The 20,379-nt window shown below is 34.6% G+C and overlaps 1 protein-coding gene across 14 annotated transcripts in view; it reads right to left on the bottom strand.

Moving 5' to 3' along the window:
- LOC114053780 (centrosome and spindle pole-associated protein 1-like) overlaps positions 1-20,379 on the bottom strand; it is a 133,484-nt gene that overhangs the window by 29,932 nt on the left and 83,173 nt on the right. For all 14 annotated transcript variants that reach the window (XR_003570423.1, XM_027876919.1, XM_027876918.1 and 11 more), the window contains 4 exons: positions 10,487-10,639; positions 6,955-7,067; positions 2,650-2,799; positions 1,988-2,137 (listed from right to left, as the gene is read on the bottom strand). Coding sequence is in view for 13 of the 14 variants with exons in the window: in XM_027876919.1 (XP_027732720.1) it covers positions 1,988-2,137; positions 2,650-2,799; positions 6,955-7,067; positions 10,487-10,639 (566 nt within the window). In the remaining variant the exon portion in view is untranslated. The remainder of the gene's footprint in view (positions 1-1,987; positions 2,138-2,649; positions 2,800-6,954; positions 7,068-10,486; positions 10,640-20,379) is intronic.

Raw genomic sequence — 20,379 nt, 5'->3', positions numbered from 1 at the left:
GCAGTTCTCAGATGAAGAAATTAAAGCCATCTATAGTCATATGAAAAAATAATTTAAATCTCTATTGATTAGAGAAATGCAAATCGGGCAGCTAGGTGGTGAAGTGGATAGAGTACCAGCCCTGGAGTCAGAAGGACCCTGAGTTCAAATCCGGCCTCAGACCAAACACCTGATAGCTGTGTGACCCTGGGCAAGTCACTTAACCCCAATTGCCTTAAAAAAAATTTTTTTTTCTGGGAAAAAAAAAATTTCTTCTGAGAAATGCAAATCAAAACAACCCTGAGGTATCACATCACCCCTATCAGATTGACCAAGATGACAAAACAAGAAAATGATAAATGTTGGAGAAGATGTGGGAAAATTGGAACACTAATGCATTGTTGGTGGAGTTGTAAAATGATCCAACCATTTCGGAAAATAATTTGGAACTACGCCCAAAGGGCTATCAAAATGTGCATACCCTTTGACCCAGCAATAGCATTTCTAGGGCTATATCCCAAAGATATCATACAAATGGGAAAAAGACCCACATGTACAAAAATATTTATAGCAGCTCTTATTGTGGTGGCAAAGAACTGGAAATTGAGAGGATGCCCATCAATTGGGGAATGGCTAAGCAAGTTGTGGTATATGAATGTAATGGAATACTATTGTGCTATAAGAAATGATGAACAGGCTGACTTCAGAAAAACCTGGAAAGACTTGTATGGTCTGATGCTGAGTGAAGTGAGCAGAACCAAGAGAACATTGTACACAATAACAGCCACGTTGTGTGATGACTAATATTGATAAACTTAACCCTTCAAAGCAATACCAGGATCTAAGACATCTCCAAAGGCCTCGTGATGGAAAATGCTATCCACATCCAAAGAAAAAACTATGGAACGTGAACGCAGATTGAAGCATACTATTTGCTATTTTTTTTTCTTCTGTTGAGTTTTCTTTCCTCTTTCTGGTGGTTCCTCCTATTGGTTCTAATTCTTACTTACAACATCACTAATGTGAAAATATGTTTAATAGGAATGTATATGTATAGCCTACATCAGATTGTGCACCATCTTGGGGAGGGTGTTGGGGAGGAAGGGGGAGAAAAATTTTAAACTCAAAAGCATATGGAAGTGATTGTTGATAAATCAAAATAAATTAATAAAAAAAATTAAAAAGAAAAAAGAAATCTTGCTGATTAATTTGCTACAATTGTCAGATATAACTAAAATATGGAAGAAAATCTTACGGCCTGTGCATCAAGTCACTAGAGGAGAGTCTGAGCTAGTTAAGAGTGTGGCACTACAAGTCTTACTTACACAACAGATGCCCTTCTTAATCAATGAACAAACATTCATTAAGTATTTGCAAAGATCACTATATTAGGCACTGGAGAAATATAAAGAATATATAAATATAAGGTATCCCTGTTCTCATGGTGTTGATAGTCTAGGAAAAAACTTCTGAAAATCTGATATGAATCAAAGTTGTGGAAATCAAATAATATTCTAGACACATTGAGGGGCCTTGTTTGTGAACAAAACCATGTTGTGAATCCATTTTAGTTTATAATCACACATAATATATTTTTAATATAAATTCAAATTTCACGTTTTCTTAAATAAGCTACAATTAGAATGTGATATATATATACATATATACATATATATTTATATCACAATATATCTTGTTTACATATAAACAAGAATGTGAGGGAAAATAGCTTTCTAGAAAGAAAGTTCTACAGCCATAGGTCAATTGTCTCAAACCAGCTATCTCTGCAGCTGGTGCCCTTGGTCACAAAGGGAAACAAGCAAAATGACTTAGCATAACCTCTGGTGGAAGTAATAACAAACATATCACGACCTCAACACACATACTGGTAATGGGTCTACAGCATCATCTTCATGTAGATGTTACAGCACAAAGCATATTTCCCCTGATGCTAGTCCAACAGTCTCTTACTGTAGTAATTTCTTTGAAATTTTAGTTTCAAACATACCCTTGTGGTCTGTTCTTCAACTGTTTTTTTTCGCTCATAATAGTGTTGAAGTTGTAAATCATGTTTTTTTTCCTCTTCTTTCTTCTTCCTTTCTGCCTCTTTTCGTCTTTCTTCAGCTAACCGTATCAACTCTTCATTTTTTAGTCTTTGCTGTAAAGATATTTTTAAGGGCATCAAAATAAAATAAAGCTTAAGAATCATTATTAATAGAAAAATTCACACACAAAGGCACACAGCCCCTTATGTATTTTAACTGCCTGAAAAGGATCAAACTGAAAGCTTATATTCTCTTTAAAAAAAAAAATTCAAGTCCTCTGTCATTCATTAAAATTTTTATATTATCTTTAATATTAAAAACTGTCACAGATCAACAAAAAATAACTTTGGTTTTTAAAAATTTATTATTTTTTCCAATTTAAAATCACAATTTTCACGTTAATAAATGTGTTTATGACACTAGATTATATATGTTTAAGTAAGTAAATATTAATTCAAGGTTTTCTAAAAGATTAAAATAAGCTCCAAAATGATTTTTGCAATGGCATACATCAAGTTCTGAACTCATTTTTTTTCAGGTAAAAGCTAATAAAGAATTAAACACTTCTAATCTCATAAAATTTTAAGCACTACGATAAAAAAAGAGTTGATTAAAATTGGTGCACCTCCTCCTCTTTCTCCCTTTTCTTTTCTTGTTCCTCTTCATATTCTTGTTGAATTCTGGCCCTCTGTTCTGCTAGACGTTTTTCTTCTTTCTCTTCTTCACGTCTCTGCCTCTCTCGCTCTGCTTCCTCCCTTTGTTTTTTTTCTTCAATCTAGAAAACAAATCCAGATATGAATTTTTACATCTACTGACTAATTAGAATACTACATTCTCTATCATTCCATAAGCTACACAATCTATTCATAACCATGGTCATTATCTTTTGTTGAGTCTATAAATTCACTGGGCTAATTTACATGCCCCCTAGGTAAAATACAAAATAAAACAAGAAATCCGTACTATTTTTGCATTGACAATTCTTTCAGGCGAGTGCCATATTTTAAACTTCTTCACTTCTGCAAACATGCATCCATGACTTTCAGTGCTGAGATATCCACTATGTTGTTGTGGTTCTTGTTGTTATGTTAAACAACTTAACCTTCTCAGAAAATTTTTGTTATGCACCATAATCACTATCCTGGGTGTGCCCCGGAACTGTCCCTGGGTATTGTCCTCATCAGTTCCTATGGTTAGAGCTATCACTCCCACGCAATTCCAGATCTGCACTGCCAATTGCCTGGTAGGCATTTCCACCTATATGTCCAACAGGCACCTCAAACTCAACAATCTCTCTTTCTAAGCTCCCTATTTCTGTTCAGGATGCCTTCTAGTCACCTTCTAGTTCATCTTCTAGTCACCCAGCTTAGTTCTCAACTATGGAGCCAGAGCAGTTCTTACCCAATCAGTTTTCAAGTTGTAGATGCATCTCCTCTCACATTTAGCCCTTTCTCTCTTCACTGACAGCACAGCCATCCTAGTTCTAGCCTCTCATCTAGAGGACTTCAACAGTTTCCTAATTGTTTCCCCTTCCTGCAGTCTCTCTCCTCTCCAATTCACCCTCCACGTAGCCACCAAATCCTTATGCAAATGATTAGGTATGTGGAGTGTATGAGAGTGAGGACTTGAGGGTGACACCACGTGAGAACCTGGGTGACTGGGCAGTAATAGGGAAGTTAGAAAGCAGGATGTGTTTAGAGAGAAATATACCAAGTTCTGTTCTGGACATGTTGAGTTTTGAGGTACCTATAAAACATCAAAGTGGAGATGTCAAGCAGACACAGAACTCAGGAGGGAGATGCAGGAGAGATACGGAGAGATCAAAGGGCAGCTACCGCTGAAGAAAGGTGGTGGAAATTTATCTGGGCTTAGAAGAAAGTATATGAGTTAGACACGTGAAAAGGAGAAAAGAAGGAGACAAAACAATCTGAGCAAAAGCACATGTGTGAGAATGTACAAGTATGTTTTTGCTGTTCATTCATTTAGTTGTGTCCAAGTCTTCATGACTCCATATGGGTTTTCTTGTCAAAGACACTGCAGTGGTGTACAATTTCCTTCTCCAGCGGATTAAGACAAACAGGGGTTAAATGACTTGCCTAGGGTCACAGAGCTAATGGGTATCTGGGGCCAGATTTGAACTCAAGTTTTCCTGACTCTAGGCATAGCACTCTACCCACTAGGCCATCTAGTTGCCTCCAATGGTTCTGTTTAGGAGGAGCTAAATGGAAGTTTGATGCAGACAGTTCAAAATAGAGAGCAGTTAGGAGACAAGAATGGAGAGGTAGGTTGCGGTCAGATTATGGAGAGTCTCAAATGATAGGCTACAGAGTTTCAACTTCCACCCCCCAAATCTATCCCCTCTTCTGGGCTTCCCTATTACTGTCCAGGGTACTAATATCCTTCCAATCACTCAGACTCTCAGCTTTAGCACCATCTTCAACTCTACAACTCAAACCTCAGCTCCTCAACTCAAACCACATATCCAATCAGTTGCCAAATCTTGTCCTTTTTATCTTCATAACATGTATTGGATATGGCTCCTTCCCACCATTTACAGTCTATTTTAGGCCCTCATCACTTCTTTCCTGACATACTGAAATAACTTCGTATTTGGTCTCTCAACCTCATGTCTCCCACTCTAATCTATTTTTGATAGAGGCACCAAAGTTATTTTCCTAAAGCACAAATCTTATCCCCCAACTCCCATTCAATAAATTCTACCATCTCCCTATCACCACAGAGAGCAAATATAAACTCCAAGATTTGACATGTAAATCTGATCCATTCCTATCTTTCAGGCATACTTACACATCCTTCCTGTCTACAATCTACAGTCTTGCCATACTGGCCTACTTCTTCATTACACAAAACATTCCTTCTCCCATCTTCATGCCTTTTACTGGCTGCCCCAGATGCAGGGACTTCTACTTTGCCACCTTTTCCTCAAATCAATCCTTTGTTTCATTTAAGACTTATCTTAAGTGCCACCTCCCAGGAGAAGTCTTTCCTGTGCCCCAGCTACCAGTGCTTCCTCTGAAAGTAACAGTGTCTTTGATTTATGTCCTAACTGTATCTCTAAACGTACATACATATTCCTTCTACCATTAAAAAGTAAGCTCCTTGAGGACAAGGACTGCTCTGTTTTTCTCTCTGTATCCATAATGCTCAGCAAAATATCTGGTACATAGTAGTTACTTAATAAATATTTGTTGATTGACTGATTAATTATCAATAAGGAAGCCTAGATCTCTTTTTTTTAATCAAGAGAGTGACATGTTGTTTAAGAGAGAGTTAGAAGATTAAAAAGAGTCTAGGATAATTGGATTAGGAGTAGAAAGGGATGGATGTGAGATATGTGCAACAATAGTAAAGGTTAGATTCAAAATAAAGTATAGAACTTAAAAATGAATTATGCTATTAGAGATAATTTCTAAGTTGGCCATTTTTAATTCACAATAATTTTTAGAGATGATATTATAAGTGGTGACTAGGTTTCCAAGTTAGTCCATAAAAATCTTTCCAATTCATAAAATAGCTGAAATACCCTATCTCAAATGGAGAAACAGAAAAAAATACTATGCTACAAATTGAATTTTTTAAAAAATTACTAAAACTGAATAACTATGTTATTCAAATATTCTTTATTTATCTTGAATGTTAATGATTAAGGAAAAATAGGAAGTTCGTGTGGGAAGGTGACAGGATAAGGGATATGAAACAAAATGGACCAAAGATGGAAAGAGATTTCCTTAAGTTAATTGAGCTGGAGGTAGAAAGGAAAAAATGAAGAAAAAGGGGGTTAATGAGGATAAGACTATACATTTAAGTAAGAAAGACTTTGCAATCTGAAATTAACTGAAGTTTAAACAAAGAAATGGAAATGGTGAGGAATACATGATGTAATCGGCGTTTACCTACTCCAGAATCCAGGTATTACTTTGGCCTCAATCAAGCATATGTAGGCTGTTTGGGCTGGAGATGAGGTAGGATGTGACACAGTTAGAAAAGTTGAATAAGGGGAGCTTCTTATCATTATGACTAATCATTTAGATATACTGGATAGTAATAGGTTGGGTGTTGATATCTCAGTGGTGTCTACATATATGTGTGCGTATTTATAGACACGTGTATGTATATATGTGTATGGATACATACATATTCAGAATATAAAAACATACCAATTTCCCTATTTTAAATTCCATTGTTAATATTAATCATCTGAAATAGAAAACAAATCTGAGGCACAGACTTCCAAATATAACTATTTAATAGTAACAGTCAATAGGTTGCCATTAAGTCAGGTTACCTACTTCCTCAGTAATTACTGAAAAAGGAGTGATGTACAGAGCATTTTTGTAAGAGAAAAGAGGAATTAAAAATCACAGCAATCTTAGGAAACTTGTTTTGAATATAATTCAACTGGACAAGCCAGGTCTTTCTGACTACACATGGTGAGAATTCTGCATCTATACATTGTTCAGATTAAGAAAATTACCTAATCTACAGTTTGTTATAAGGTAATAGTTGAATTGAGAACATCAGAGCATATGGCCTATTAAATTGCTATAGTGACAAACATACAAATGTGATTTGCTTTTACAATGTGAAAATGTTCATTTTCCTATATACCTTTTATATATAATCAATAAATTGCTATGTATATGCAATGCTTACAAACTATACCACATATAATGTTATTTTATATGCATCATATGAATTCTGATTATTATTTTATTACCCCATAAAATGTGATATTTCATATAGACCTTACAATATAAATTATTTGACATTAAATATCTGAATCAACATTTTAGAACTTAAAATATATTTAATAGGCAAAACTCTCTTTTTATATTTAGCAACATTTATTACATATTTAGCAGAACATGTATATCTAATAAAATTTTTATGATAAAATAGTATACTTCACCTGAAAACGAAGATAATTCTTGTAAGCTTCTTGCTGTTTAATCTGAAGCTCAGTTAGCGGCTCACCAAAAATGTTTCCCCGGGCAAAAGGAGAGCTCTGTGTACCTATTTGACCTTGAAAAAGATATTTTACAAAATTTAAAATCAGCATCTGCTCAAATAAAAACTTATTTTAAAAACAACGGTAAAAGGAAGAAGATTTTCTAAATTTGTCTTTTGGGAAAATATACTAAACTTGTCATTCCAGCAGAGAAGACGTAGGAGTGAGAGAGTAGAATTCAAACAAACCCAGACCAAAATGATAAAATAGATGAAACGGTAAAGCCACAGTGAAATGAAAACAAAGCTAACAGCCAAAACAAAAAACACACCTACATAAAAAAGATCCGAAACAAAAGGTGAAAGAAAAATACTGTTAGACAAATTTATCACTGTAGAAAAGGCTTTTGAAAAGATATTTTATGTATATATTCATTTGGATTCTGATGTATATGAATTTCCTTTATTTAGGAGGTGACATTTAACACTCTGAGAATCTCTTATGTAATATATGTATATAAACACATATGTAGCATTTAAAATTAGTAATTTTGTTAATGTACTCAACCTAAAAGATAAATTCTATCAATGACATGTTGGATTATTCCTTTTACTATATCTCTATAGCTACAGATTTTCTGTTGAAATTAAAAAGTATTCCTCTAAATTCAGGTAAAGAATGAAAAATAAAAAAAGTTTGCTTATAAAAGATTTCAAGTATGAACAATATCACATCTAATTTGGAACATTAAGAAATTTCACAGGTAATTAAAAAACAGTGCCATTAAGCCTTTCCAAAGGCTATGTCCCCAAAATGTATTTTTTAATCTACATTTAAATCTCTGTTCAGTCTTAGGAGTTATATTCCAATATCTAAATTTCTCTTAATCATTTGGTTTAGAACATGTTAATTACTTTGTCATTGAGTTGACTATCATGACTAGCTTATTTTGTTTACTTGTCTATATGTTTGAAATTAACTACAGGCAAAGGTTAAATTTTTTTTAAAAATACTTTAAAAGTAAATAACAGAAAATAAAAGAATTAGCATAAGAAAAAAATGATAAAATTGTCAATCACTTTTCTGATGGGACTTTTTTTTTTCATTAAAAACACTGAATTTCCATCATGAAGTTCCTCTTCAGCATTACTCTAATAAAATTGAGAGTATGTTAATTAAGCTGACAAAACAACATTAAGTACAGTGTCTACCACACTGGAGGAAAGGATTAGAATTCAAATGAAGTGGACAGGATGAGAAAATAGGCAGATACAACTAGAAGGAAATTTACAAAAGAAGGGTGGCATAAGTTACTTAGAGCAAAAAAAAAAAAAAAAATACAACATGAGGAAGGTTTAATGCTGCTTAAAAATGAGACAGAAAAAAGTCAACAAGTAAAAAGCAGGTCCCAAAATAAATATTAGCCAACAGGAGAATGGATCCAAAAATAAGAACACACAGCAACTAAGAAGCAAGCTCCCTTCCAGCCTCTGTTGGGATTAATTTAATGGTTTAATTATGCTTAATCAGAGACTCCACAAATTAAGTAAAATATAGAATATTAAGAGGAAAACAACAAAAAATTAAATTTTAGGAAATAGGCCCAAATGAAGATTAAAAACCAGGGAAAACCAGGCTATTTTATAATTTGTAAAATTCCTTTTGGAATTCTGAGTTCCCTATGTTCTCCAAAAGTGAGATAACAAAGCTTATACTTTAGCATAAACTGGGTGATGTTCACCACTGACATGGTATTTTAAAATTAGCCTTCCTTTAATGAACGAAATCTGTGCATGAAGTTTTTTTTAATCATACAAAACACTTTAACTGCACTAATGTATTAAATACCTTTTATCTAAAAAGTGAAAAAAAAATTATATCTTCCAGTAGAAGGGTTTACATATAATAAGTATTCAATAAATTTTATGGAATTTGTGTTTTAATGTTTAATCAAAACAAAGAGAGGAGACAGAGATTTAACATTAATCTCTAAGTATAGGTATAAGGCATAGATAGCATAAGAATAAAAGTAGCTATACAATAAAAATCTGTTTCATGAACAGCAGAATTAGTAGTAATAGACAAAATACAGCAGGAAATAATGGTGGCATATCAAGAATAACTTCATACTCTCACAGTTATTTAGCACCTTGCAATCTGTTTTGAACACAGAAAAAACTAAATAAATGTTGACAGACTAATATACAAAGAAAGGAATCTTTAGGATTCTTTCTTGTTTGTCAGAAAATCCGAGTTTCCTAAACTCTCTATAACTAACAGCTAAAGCTAGAAAAAGAAGAAAATAAAAATCGTTTTTCACAAGTGTTTCAAAACAAAAGACTAAGCAAAATCATCTCTTTCCAGGTCTCTTTTAAATGAAGGTTTCTTTAGGATTTCTTTCTTCTATTACCTTTACTATATTAACAATAACAGCATGTATCATTTGCATAAGGTCTGCAAAGTACTTTATATAAGTTATCTCATTTTATCCTCACAAAAATCCCAGTTTATTATCCCTATTTTAGATGAGGAAATTGAAGCTGAAAGAGGTCATGTGACTTGCCATGAAAGGGTCACAGAGGGCTACCAAATAAGGCAGGATTCACACTCAGGTCTCTGACTCCAAGTCCAATTCTCCCTACTGTGCCCCATGGATGCCTGAAAGGCTTCTAAACTACACTTGAAACAGTATGAAACTGAATTTTAAGTGGCAGAAGTTAAACTCAACCCTCAAAACATCAATTTATATATGTGTATGCATGTACACATACACATACATAAACAAAATTTAATTTAGTAATAATGTATTAAATGCCTACAATATAAAAGACGCCATGTTAGGCACTAAGGACACAAAGAAAAACATGAACCAGTCTCTGTCTTCAGGGAGCTTATACTTCTCCTGGAAGGATACATTCATTTAACTCTTTGTTTCAAACCTATGATTTCATTTGTATAAGAAATTCTCAGTGTAGAAATTCCTTCCTTCCGCTGATTCAGCTGAGCAACTCATGCCCTTAAGACATTGCCTGGAGAACCTAGAGTGTAAGTGATATATATGCCCATGGTCAGAGTTATTGTGTCAGAGGCAGAATCTGGGCCCAGGTTTTTCTGACTCCAGCTACTACTCCACACAGTCTCCACAAATAAATAAATATGAAGTAATAACATTACTGGAATTTGTGAGTTTGGCCCTACAGTGCCCAAAAAACAAACTCCCACCTCAAACAGTCCAAACAAAAAGAAAATCAACAAACAAAAGTGATATAAACTGAGAAGCAAGTTGGAAGATTAAGCAGCAAGCTGAAGAGTAATTCCAAACAGACAAAAAGAGACTTGTGAAGAAAAATCTGTTTTAAATAGCTTGGTCAACATGTTTTACATCACAAGAGTAAAAAGATTCTTGCTAGGACATGATACAGAACTGTCATAGTTAAGAGGAAAAGATAGGTGATACATTAGAAATGTAATAAAATCGAATGAGATTAAAAACCTGAATTTGTATTTGCAGGATCTTCTGGGTTCTCAGCATTTGCAGTGGCTAAATTTTGGTCTAGAGAGACAACAGCCCTTTTATCTTCATGTGCTCTTGCATCTGGATTATGGTAGGCATCTATATTTTGTCTGTGCATCCTATTCAAATCAGCTAAGAGGGAAAAATAAGCCTTTTATTTTTTAAAATACGTTTCCAAATTGTTATGCTTACTACATTTGTGTGTTTACAAATATATGTTTTTTTAAAATAAGCAATATTTGACCATTCTTATATTAAAATATAAAATGCTTAAATAAGAAAAAAAGAGTAATGGTAAAGAAAAAGTGATACGTTGTTGTACTGAAATTTTATTTTAATTAGCAAAACTTACAGGAAGACCTTAACTGAAATGATCCTATAATGTCAAAAAGGAAATTAGTGGAGAAATTGAGAAAATTATAGTATATATACATGAAAAATAAACCACATGGTTATTTTACATACAATTAGACATAGTTATGTTAATATTTATCTAATATGACTTCAGAATTTGGCAATTCTATTTTAAAATGATCTGTTAATATGTAACAATGCCATAAAATAAGTATAGCAATAACTTAACTGAATGTAGTTGCTGTCTATCTTATCTACTTAATTTCCCCTAACAACAAACAATAACCACAAAATAAGAATCTAAGATTTGGAAACAGGGGTCAGTTCACTTCGACAAACCATAATTAAGTGGTCACTTATGTGCAAGATACTGGGTGAGATACTTGAAGACTAAACTGTCTCTGCCCTCAAAGAGCAGGGACATACAACATGCACAAGGGACAAGAACAAGGGAAATACAACATGTACACAGATAAATAAATATCCTTTTTTTTTTCTAAAAACTTAGTATCTCAGGAGTGAAGAAAGCATATGAAAAGGGCTAACCTAGATTACGGACAGGCAAGGCAGGTAAAATAATAGTCACTGGTGGGAATGATAGGATGGATCCAAGGATAATAAACCATGGAAATAGCTGACCATGAGAGTCCAGATATGGGAGAGTGGCAATTTGGTTCATTTTCAATTCAATAAACATTTATTAAGTGACTACTAAGTTCCAGGCACTCTGATAGGCCCTGAAAATATAAACAGTCCCTAAGCTCCAGGAGTTTTGGTTCTACTAAGTGAACACAATACATACACAAATAACATACAAAATAATACATAGTAATTTCAACAGGGAGAGAGTACTACCAACTAAAGCATCACAAAAGGGCTCCTGTGAGATGTAACAACTGAGCTATGATTTGGAAGGAAGACAGATTCTAAAATGCAATAGTGAGGAAGAAGTGCATTCTACGCATCGGGATATAGCCTAAGCAAAGGAAATGAGATGGAATTTGAAAGGTAGTGTACAAAGAACATTTAGTTGTTGACAAAAAGAGGCAATACAAAAAGGCGAACAAAATGAATTAAGACAATGACAAATTACTGAATGGGAATAAAAAGGAGTATACATATTTTTCAACTTTCCATGTATTCAAGAATAAAAATTTTACCAAAAAATGCAGTAAAGCAGAAATAGTAAGCACATCTTTTATACACCACAATGAAATAAAAATTATATTGAATAAAGGGTCACTGAATAAAAGATTAAAAAGTAATGAGACACCAAATAACTTAATCCTAAAGAACATGTGTGGGATGCTACTTAAAAAAAAACTCTTAGAGGTATCTCAAGGTAGGAACAGAAAGTTTATTTCAATTTTTGAGTATCGGGTGTTCCTGCACCAGTATGATTTCTGATGAAGGAAGACAAAATACAGCAGCAAAAAGCCAGTTTATAACTCTAACGGGGAAAATTCCCCCTCCCACCAACTAACCAATATTTGGCTTACAATCTAAGCGCGAAAATCTATTCCCAGAGACAGAGAACAAAGAAACAATATACATATCCATCACCTTGGTTTGCCGCAAAAATGAACAATTTAGAATGTGTGATCAAGCTAGACACTGCTATGGGAAGGTCACCGTGACCAGAATGTAGCAACAGAATATGGGGGGTTTCAGAGTTTCAGGCTTGCCAATCTTTAACTACTAACTTAACATTGGGAGAAGGGGGAACTATAGAAATCTATACTTATCCTATTCTGCCTCATGAACTTATCTCCAAATTCAGGATAATCTTATCCCAAACTTTAATTACACTGAGAAGTCTTCATAGGGGCATCCCACTCAAACAGATGGGTCAAAGAACAAATAATAGAAAGAACAGATAATTTCACTAAAGATGACAATAAGAAATAAAATAAAATTTGGGAGATGAAGTCATAGCAGTTTTTAGGGAAAATGTTTTATCTCCAAACAGTCTCACTGATTAAAAAAAAAAGAAAAGATTAATAATTTGGGCATACAACAACAACCAAAAAAAAATTAAAAACCTTCAGTTAAATACCAAAATAGAAATCCTGAAAATCAAAGAAAAGGTTAACAAAATATAAAGGAAAAATAAATAAATTATTAAATTAGGCAAAGAGCAGCTTGAAAGATGGGGGAACCAGACCTGGGGAAACCAATAAAATGAAAAGTAATTTGATTTTTAAAAGAAAGAAGAAAACTAAATCATCAGTATCAAGTAAAAAAGGCGAATTTATAACCCCAATAAATAAAAGAAACAGAAGAATTATTTTGTCTAATTACATACCAAAAAAATTGACAATCTAAATTAAATGGACGAATATTTACAAAAATATAAAATGCCCAGAATAATAGAACAAGAAATAGAGGCATTACATAACACAATTTTAGAAGAAATAGAACAAGCTATAAATGAACTCCCAAAGGGAAAAAAAGACCAGCTGCATTTACAAATGGATTGTTAAACATTTAAAGAACAACCAATTCCACTACTACAAAATCTGTTTAAAAAAAAAAATAGGAAGAAATGATGAACAGGCTGACTTCAGAAAAACCTGGAAAGACTTGTATGGTCTGCTGCTGAGTGAAATGAGCAGAACCAGGATATATATACTGTGTTATATACAGTAACAGACACATTGTACGATGACTAATATTGATAGACTTAACCCTTCTCAGCAATACAAGGATCTAAGACATCTCCAAAGGCCTTCTGATGGAAAACACTATCCACAAAGAAGAAAGAACTATGGAGTTTGAATGCAGATCGAAGCATACTATATGCTATTTTTTTTTCTTCTGTTGTGTTTTGTTTCCTCTTTCTGGTGGTTCCTCCTATTGGTTTTAATTCTTACCTACAACATCACTAATGTGAAAATATATTTAATAGGAATATACATGTACAGCCTATGTCAGATTGCATGCCATCTTGGGGAAGGCGGTGAGGAGGGAGGGGAAGAAAAATTTAAAACTCAAAAGCTTACGGAAGTGATTGTCGATAATTCAAAATAAATTAATTAAAAATTTTTTAAAAATAGGAAAAGAAAGGGTCCTACCAAATTCATTCCATGAGAACGGTATGGTCTTACTACTCCCTAAATCAGGGAGATTCAAAACAGAGGAAAAAATAAATAAAGACCAATATCTCTAATGAATATCAATGCAAAAAATTTTAATAACAAAATTTTAGCAAGAAGATTATAGTAATACATCACAAATATTATATACAATGGCCAGGCTAGATGTTTACCAGGAAGTCACAGCTGATTCAATCTTAGGAAAACTATAAAAAATAAATTATCATATTAATAACAAGAACAACAAATATCATATGATTATATCAATAGATGCAGAAAAAAATTTTGACAACAAATAATATTGATTCCTCTTAAAAACAACTAGATAACAAGAATAAATGGACCTCCGCTTAATATTAATAGGATCTAATGGGGATAAACTAGAGGCCTTTTGAATAAGATCAACGGTGAAGTAAAGATGCTCATTATCACCATTACTATGAGATAGTGCTAGAAATGCTAGCTACAGCAATAAGACAAAAATTGAAAGCTTAGGCAAAGAGGAAACAAAATTAGTGACTTTTACAGATAATATGTTGGCTTACTGAGAGAACACATGAAAGTCAACTAAAAAATTAAATGAAACAGCAAGTTCAGCAATGCTATAGGTTAAAAAATAAACATACATAAATCATCAAAATTTCTGTATATTACCCAAAAAAAAATCCAGCAGGAAGAGCTAAAAAGATCCTGTTTAAAATAACTACAGAAAATATAAAATACTTAGGAAATTATTTGACAAGACATATATAAAAACTGTATGAATACAACAATAAAACACCCTATACAAATACAGACAAATCTAAATTACCAAAGAAAGATTAATAAATGTTCATTGCAAGGATATGGTGATATAATAAAAATTATAATATTACCTAAATTCATTTACTTATTCGGGATTATATCAATCAAAGTATCAAAGGGCTACTTTATCGAACTAGAAAAAATAAAAACAAAAGGTCAAGAATATCAAAGGAAAAATGAAAAAAAAAAAGGAAAAGAAAGGGGTTTCTGGCAGTACTAGATCTCAAACTATACCACAAAGCAATAATCATCAAAACAACTTAGTTAAGAAACAGAAAGAACACATTAGGTATGTGACATACAGAATAAGAAATAGAAAGAACACATTAGGTACATGACATACAGAAGCAAACAAGCAGAGAAGCCTAGTGTTTGATAAACCCAAGGATCCCACATCTCTGGAATCTCTCTCTACCTCACAGAATCCCTTCTCTTCTTTTAAGATGTAATTCAAGAACCACCTTCTACATTAAGACCTTCCTGATCCCTCCAACTGCTAGTGTCTTCCTTCCCAATCTATCCTATATTTAACTATTTTGTATATATTTGTATTTACTCACTTAGCATTTATGCTGTGTATATTTATGTAATTAATGTCTCCCCACATTAGGATATAAGCTTTGTGTGTAGGTATCATTTCCTTCTTGTTACCTGTATCACTAGAGCCTAGCATGGAGCCCAGCACATAGTAGGCAATTAAATACCTGATGACTGACTAAGAAAGGGGAGAAGTGTATATGTGGCTTGAAAGGAGGTCTAAAATAGATGCTAAGGAAAGTGAGGTACGGAGATAATCATAGAAAAGTAAAGTTTGCAGTAGTAAGGACCCACTTGGGAGATGAGATAGATGGATAGATAGAGAGAGAGATGGATGGATGGAGGGAGGGATGGATGGACGGACGGACAGACGGACGGACGGACGGACAGACAGACAGACAGATAGATAGACAGACAGACAGATAGACAGATAGATAAACAGATAGATAGATAGATATTCTTATAATGACAGTGGGAGTTCCTGCATCTGCATTCAGCAGCATACCTGTAAGAGCAGAGAAGGCAGATGATAAGAGTATTTGAGAGCTTAGGTTTGGACTGGGGTAAGCAGCAACAGGATCAGGGTAGAGGGTAGTGTAAAGTGTAACTAATTAAAGTTAAGGTTTTAGGATAAGATTTTGAAGGAAGAAAAGAGAGGACAAGGGTGATGGTTAGTAGAGAGACCGATGTCAAAGTGAAGGCCAGAAAACAGGTTTAAGAAGTTGGAGATTGAGGACTGAGACACAAGGAGAGATGGAATAATGGAAATTATGATCAGAGAGAGGAAGATCAGAGTTATGGGGAGTGACTGTAGAGGTGTTTCACTTGTGAGTCATGATGAAATCAAAGGTATGACTTTCCCCGTATGTGGCTGCAATGAAGGTACGGATGACAGAAGCTGAGGAAGCTGACAAACAAGGAAGCAAGAGCATTTGAGGACATAGCTACATTTAAACTATCAGCTGGTTCTTCCATTACTCAAGGATATAATGCACCTGACCTCAGTGACCTGAACTCATCAAGGACAGGTGGATACTCTCTTCTTGTTGTTCAGTCTTGTCTGACTCTTCGTGACCCCCTGGACCATACTGTCCCTGGGGTTATCATGGCAAAGATGCTGAAGTGGTTTGCCATTTCCTTCTTCAGTGAGAAACTCTCTTGCTATCTCCCAACAAATCTTGGGGTTCAGTCCCCTAATTATTTTAGTTCTGTATCTTCTGGTCCAAATATTGTACACATAGAACACAAAAGTAAAAGAGAGCCAAGTACCTTGCCTTTTCTGTGTCATCTTTTATCATTTATCAACATCATCCAATCATCCTCCTCCAAATATTAGGTGCTACTCATAGATTCTATCTCTTTTCTACAGTAGAACTTTACAAATAACTCAAAAACTCTCATTACCTTTAGCACTCCTCACCAACCTCATCTCCCTTTGACAATATTTTTTAACAAGATGTCAGTAAGGTGAAGTTTAGTGTGTGTAAGGTGGATTTTTGTTATTCTTTCTTAGAGTCTTCTTTCCCAGGATCCATAGCCATAACAATCCCTAGTTTCTAGGTGTTAGATATATGAGTTCTCACAATCATGGTTGAAAACAGTTTCTACTGCGCAGTCACAGCAGATATAGGGGTGAGGTGATATAAAATTGTGAGGCTATTGCTGGCAATATGCCTTCTTTGTCTGTTGCCCTATAAAGAAAGTGGGTATTGGTCAGTGAGTAGGGACTGCCTTAGTGGTGAAATGTACAGGCTAGAATGCTGTACATGCCTTGATCAGCCCCCATCAAGCTTGAGAGGGGGCCCCATTGGGGCCTGAGGGGATTTAGGGAAGAGCACAAGTTGTGCCTGTCTCAATTGACCCCATCGAGACAGAGGGGTTATTGCTACCCCTTCGCGCCAGCACCTGCGAGAAGGGTTGTTAAGAGAATGCTGTAGGAGTTGGTGCTACCTTTATCAGCAAACTCCCTTTGAGAAGACTAGCCTAGAATAAAGTAAGCTTATTCAACCCCTTACTGTAACTCCATTCCTCTCTTCCTGTCTGACAAGATCAAAATCAAACCTGCTAGTGAGAGAGGTGCTAGAAGCCCTGCTACATCTCCTACCTAAGAAATGTTCAACACAAGACCATACTGCACTTTTGCATTTATGCTGTTACATGCTATTGCTTACATTTTCTAAACATGTCTATTTTCAATCTAAGTTGGTTGGTGAGTTTTTAAGGCATCCACACCAGTCTCTTTAGACAAATCTCTCCTTCATTCCCACCCTCCTTTTCCTTTCTTTGGAACTGTTTCTCTACTGTGAATTCAGAATTTCCTTCTTAGGAAGGAAAGTCACCAATCCTCCTGGGGTGACTTTATCCTGAAGAATTTTAGTCCACGGAATCATTTCTTTAAGCAGTCTGAAATATGCTCTCCTAAAAATTACAAAGTATGGCAGATTCTTCCCAGCTTTTCTCTCTTCCTCTATCATAACAAAGGATTAATAGCTTTGCCCCAACATACCCATTATTTCTATTCAGCAATCACTTCCTCTTAATTGGTAAAAATCAGACACAAAATAAGGTTTCCCTTTCTTGGTTCTGCCACTTTCGCAGTATGATTCTATTATTATGAAAAAAATCAAGAAATTATTAGCTTGTTACAACTCCAAGTTCCTCTCTAACCCAAGTTTCAATTAAAACCAATTAAATTCCTACCCTCTTTCTTCCCCATCTCCTCTGTCTGATATCCCTCTACCTCCCAACCTCCTAATACAGATCATGATGCCCCAACTTCCTCTTTAGCTCCTTCCGCTTATTTCTTTCTTCACTGAAGCCCTCCTTCTATTTTTAAAGGGACATTGCATTTTTCTAATCACCTGGACAGTAGAGAAAGTATTGAATTCAGGGGACTATGAGCAGATCTCCTGATCCCAGAGCCAGCAGAAACTAGTGCTATTGTTTCTTTGGACATTCCTAATTGCTACAACAGTGGATGGTGCTCCATAGAATGTTCCAACCTCCCCCCTGCATCTGCAGCTGCACCATTCCAAGAATTGTACCCCACTCCCTCTGCCCTGGTATTATGTAAGAACCCCCATGTTAAACCCCCTCCTCGGGCACTCCACGACTTTGGTGCTGTGTGGTGGTCCCTAATTGTAATTCCTTTGCCTTCATTAAAGAGCCTAGTTTTTGTTACTTAGGTAGTATTCTTTATTTCAGGTTGATATATCCATTCCTCAAGACCCTTTACCATCTCTCACAAGAAGGGAAACCAGCCTACACATTAAAAACAGGACTGAATAGTCATCTCTCTTTGTTATATAACCTACTGGAACAGTATTAGACAGACAGCCTACATAAATAAAATACATCTAAAAGAAAATTCATTGATAAAATGAAAGCATAGTCAATTTTTAATTAATCAATTGAAGATTATCCATTAATGCCCAAACTGATAATTCAATCATATTACTGAATGGAAGGCGAAGAGGATAACTAAAGAAAATGTAAAGTGCTTTCCCAACAAAACGAAGACTTACTACCTACAACTGGTAAACAACCAAAGCTTAGCATGACAGCATACATTGGTATGTCACTGCAATAAACTCTTGGAAGCTAAAAAGAATATTATTTCCAACTTATAAAAGCAAAATTGGTAGATATGAGTCACTACTAGATATGAGAATTATCATAATTTAAAATAAAAAAACCAGGGCAGAAAATGAAAAGACGTCATAGGAGGGGGAAAATTCTGTTTCATTAAACAATGTGCCACATATGGCCTAAGTCACTCCAAATTACACAAAACAAAGTTTTTAATTCCTTTCCCTTCTCTACTCTCTGCCTTACCTTGCTTCCCATTTTATTTTCCACCTTTTTTTTTTCTCAAATCTGAACACTATCTGTGGTATTTCATCACCACAAAATTTACATCAACAAAAATTAAAAGGTAAAGAGTAGGAGAGAATGTTGTTAAGAAACTCAAGATCTTTCTTGTGATTTAGTAACAGAAACCACCAATGGTGGAAGGAAATGGCTGCATCTGTTAAACACTTGGCTTTAAGAGGCAAAACACAGGTCTCTACATTTCTAAAATGATTCAGCAACTCTTGCCATAAACTCCTAAAGCACAAGCTGATTATGTTGAAAAATAACTGTATCCTACAAATAGAGGAAGTTAATTTTGACATCTCATTTCAACTACTCTCCCTGTAAGAAAATTTCTTTAAGGAGGAACTTAGAAAGAATACTCAGTTATAATTAAATTCCTTTATACCATAAACGCAAACAACGGGAACTGAAAGAAAAGTCACATGGCAGAAACTAATATCATTCAAAATATGAGAACTGCAGCTATAAACACTTATAAGGTAGATTTAAATCTTTCTCCACATAATCTGTCATCATAAATGAGTTTCCATGGTGGGTGGTATATTAAATAGTGTCCTAACTATAAATGCCTACTGTGAAGTCACAGAATGTGCCCTGGGTGGCTTTTTTCATTCATCATTACCTCATTTTGACTAATGTGACCCACATCTCACAGTTCCAGACACTACTGGTGTGTGAAGTTCTACTTCTAGAAGAAGGTTAAATGACTGATTTAGTATTATTGTTGTGATTATTATGATTGTTATTATTATCATTTATTGTCTGCAGTGTATCCCATCTCATTCTGAGACTTCTTTCTTAAGCAGAAGAATTATTTCTGTTAAGTATAGTTTATAGTAATCATTTTTGCTTGCACCTTAAAAATTAATGGATTTCAGGGGCAGCTAGGTGGAGCAGTGGATATAGCTCTGGTCTTGAAGTCAGGAGGCCCTGAGTTCAAATCCTGCCTCAAACACTTTACACTTACTAGCTATGAGACCCTGGACAAGTTTACTTAGCCCCAACTGCCTCACCAAAAAGTAAAAGTGAGGTGGCGCAGTGGATAGATTACTGGCCCTGGACTCAGGAGGACCTGAGTTCAAATGCGACCTCAGACACATAACACTCACTAGTTGTGTGACTCTGGGCAAGTCACTTAACTCCAACTGCCTCACTAAAAATAGATAGATAGATAGATAGATAGATAGATAGATAGATAGATAGATA

The sequence above is a fragment of the Vombatus ursinus genome, unplaced genomic scaffold (genome assembly GCF_900497805.2).
Source record: "Vombatus ursinus unplaced genomic scaffold, bare-nosed wombat genome assembly UNPS02014812.1, whole genome shotgun sequence".
NCBI lineage: Eukaryota > Metazoa > Chordata > Mammalia > Diprotodontia > Vombatidae > Vombatus > Vombatus ursinus.
The sequence above is the reverse complement of the archived record's forward strand: the minus strand, read 5'-3'. Positions and strand labels throughout refer to the sequence as shown.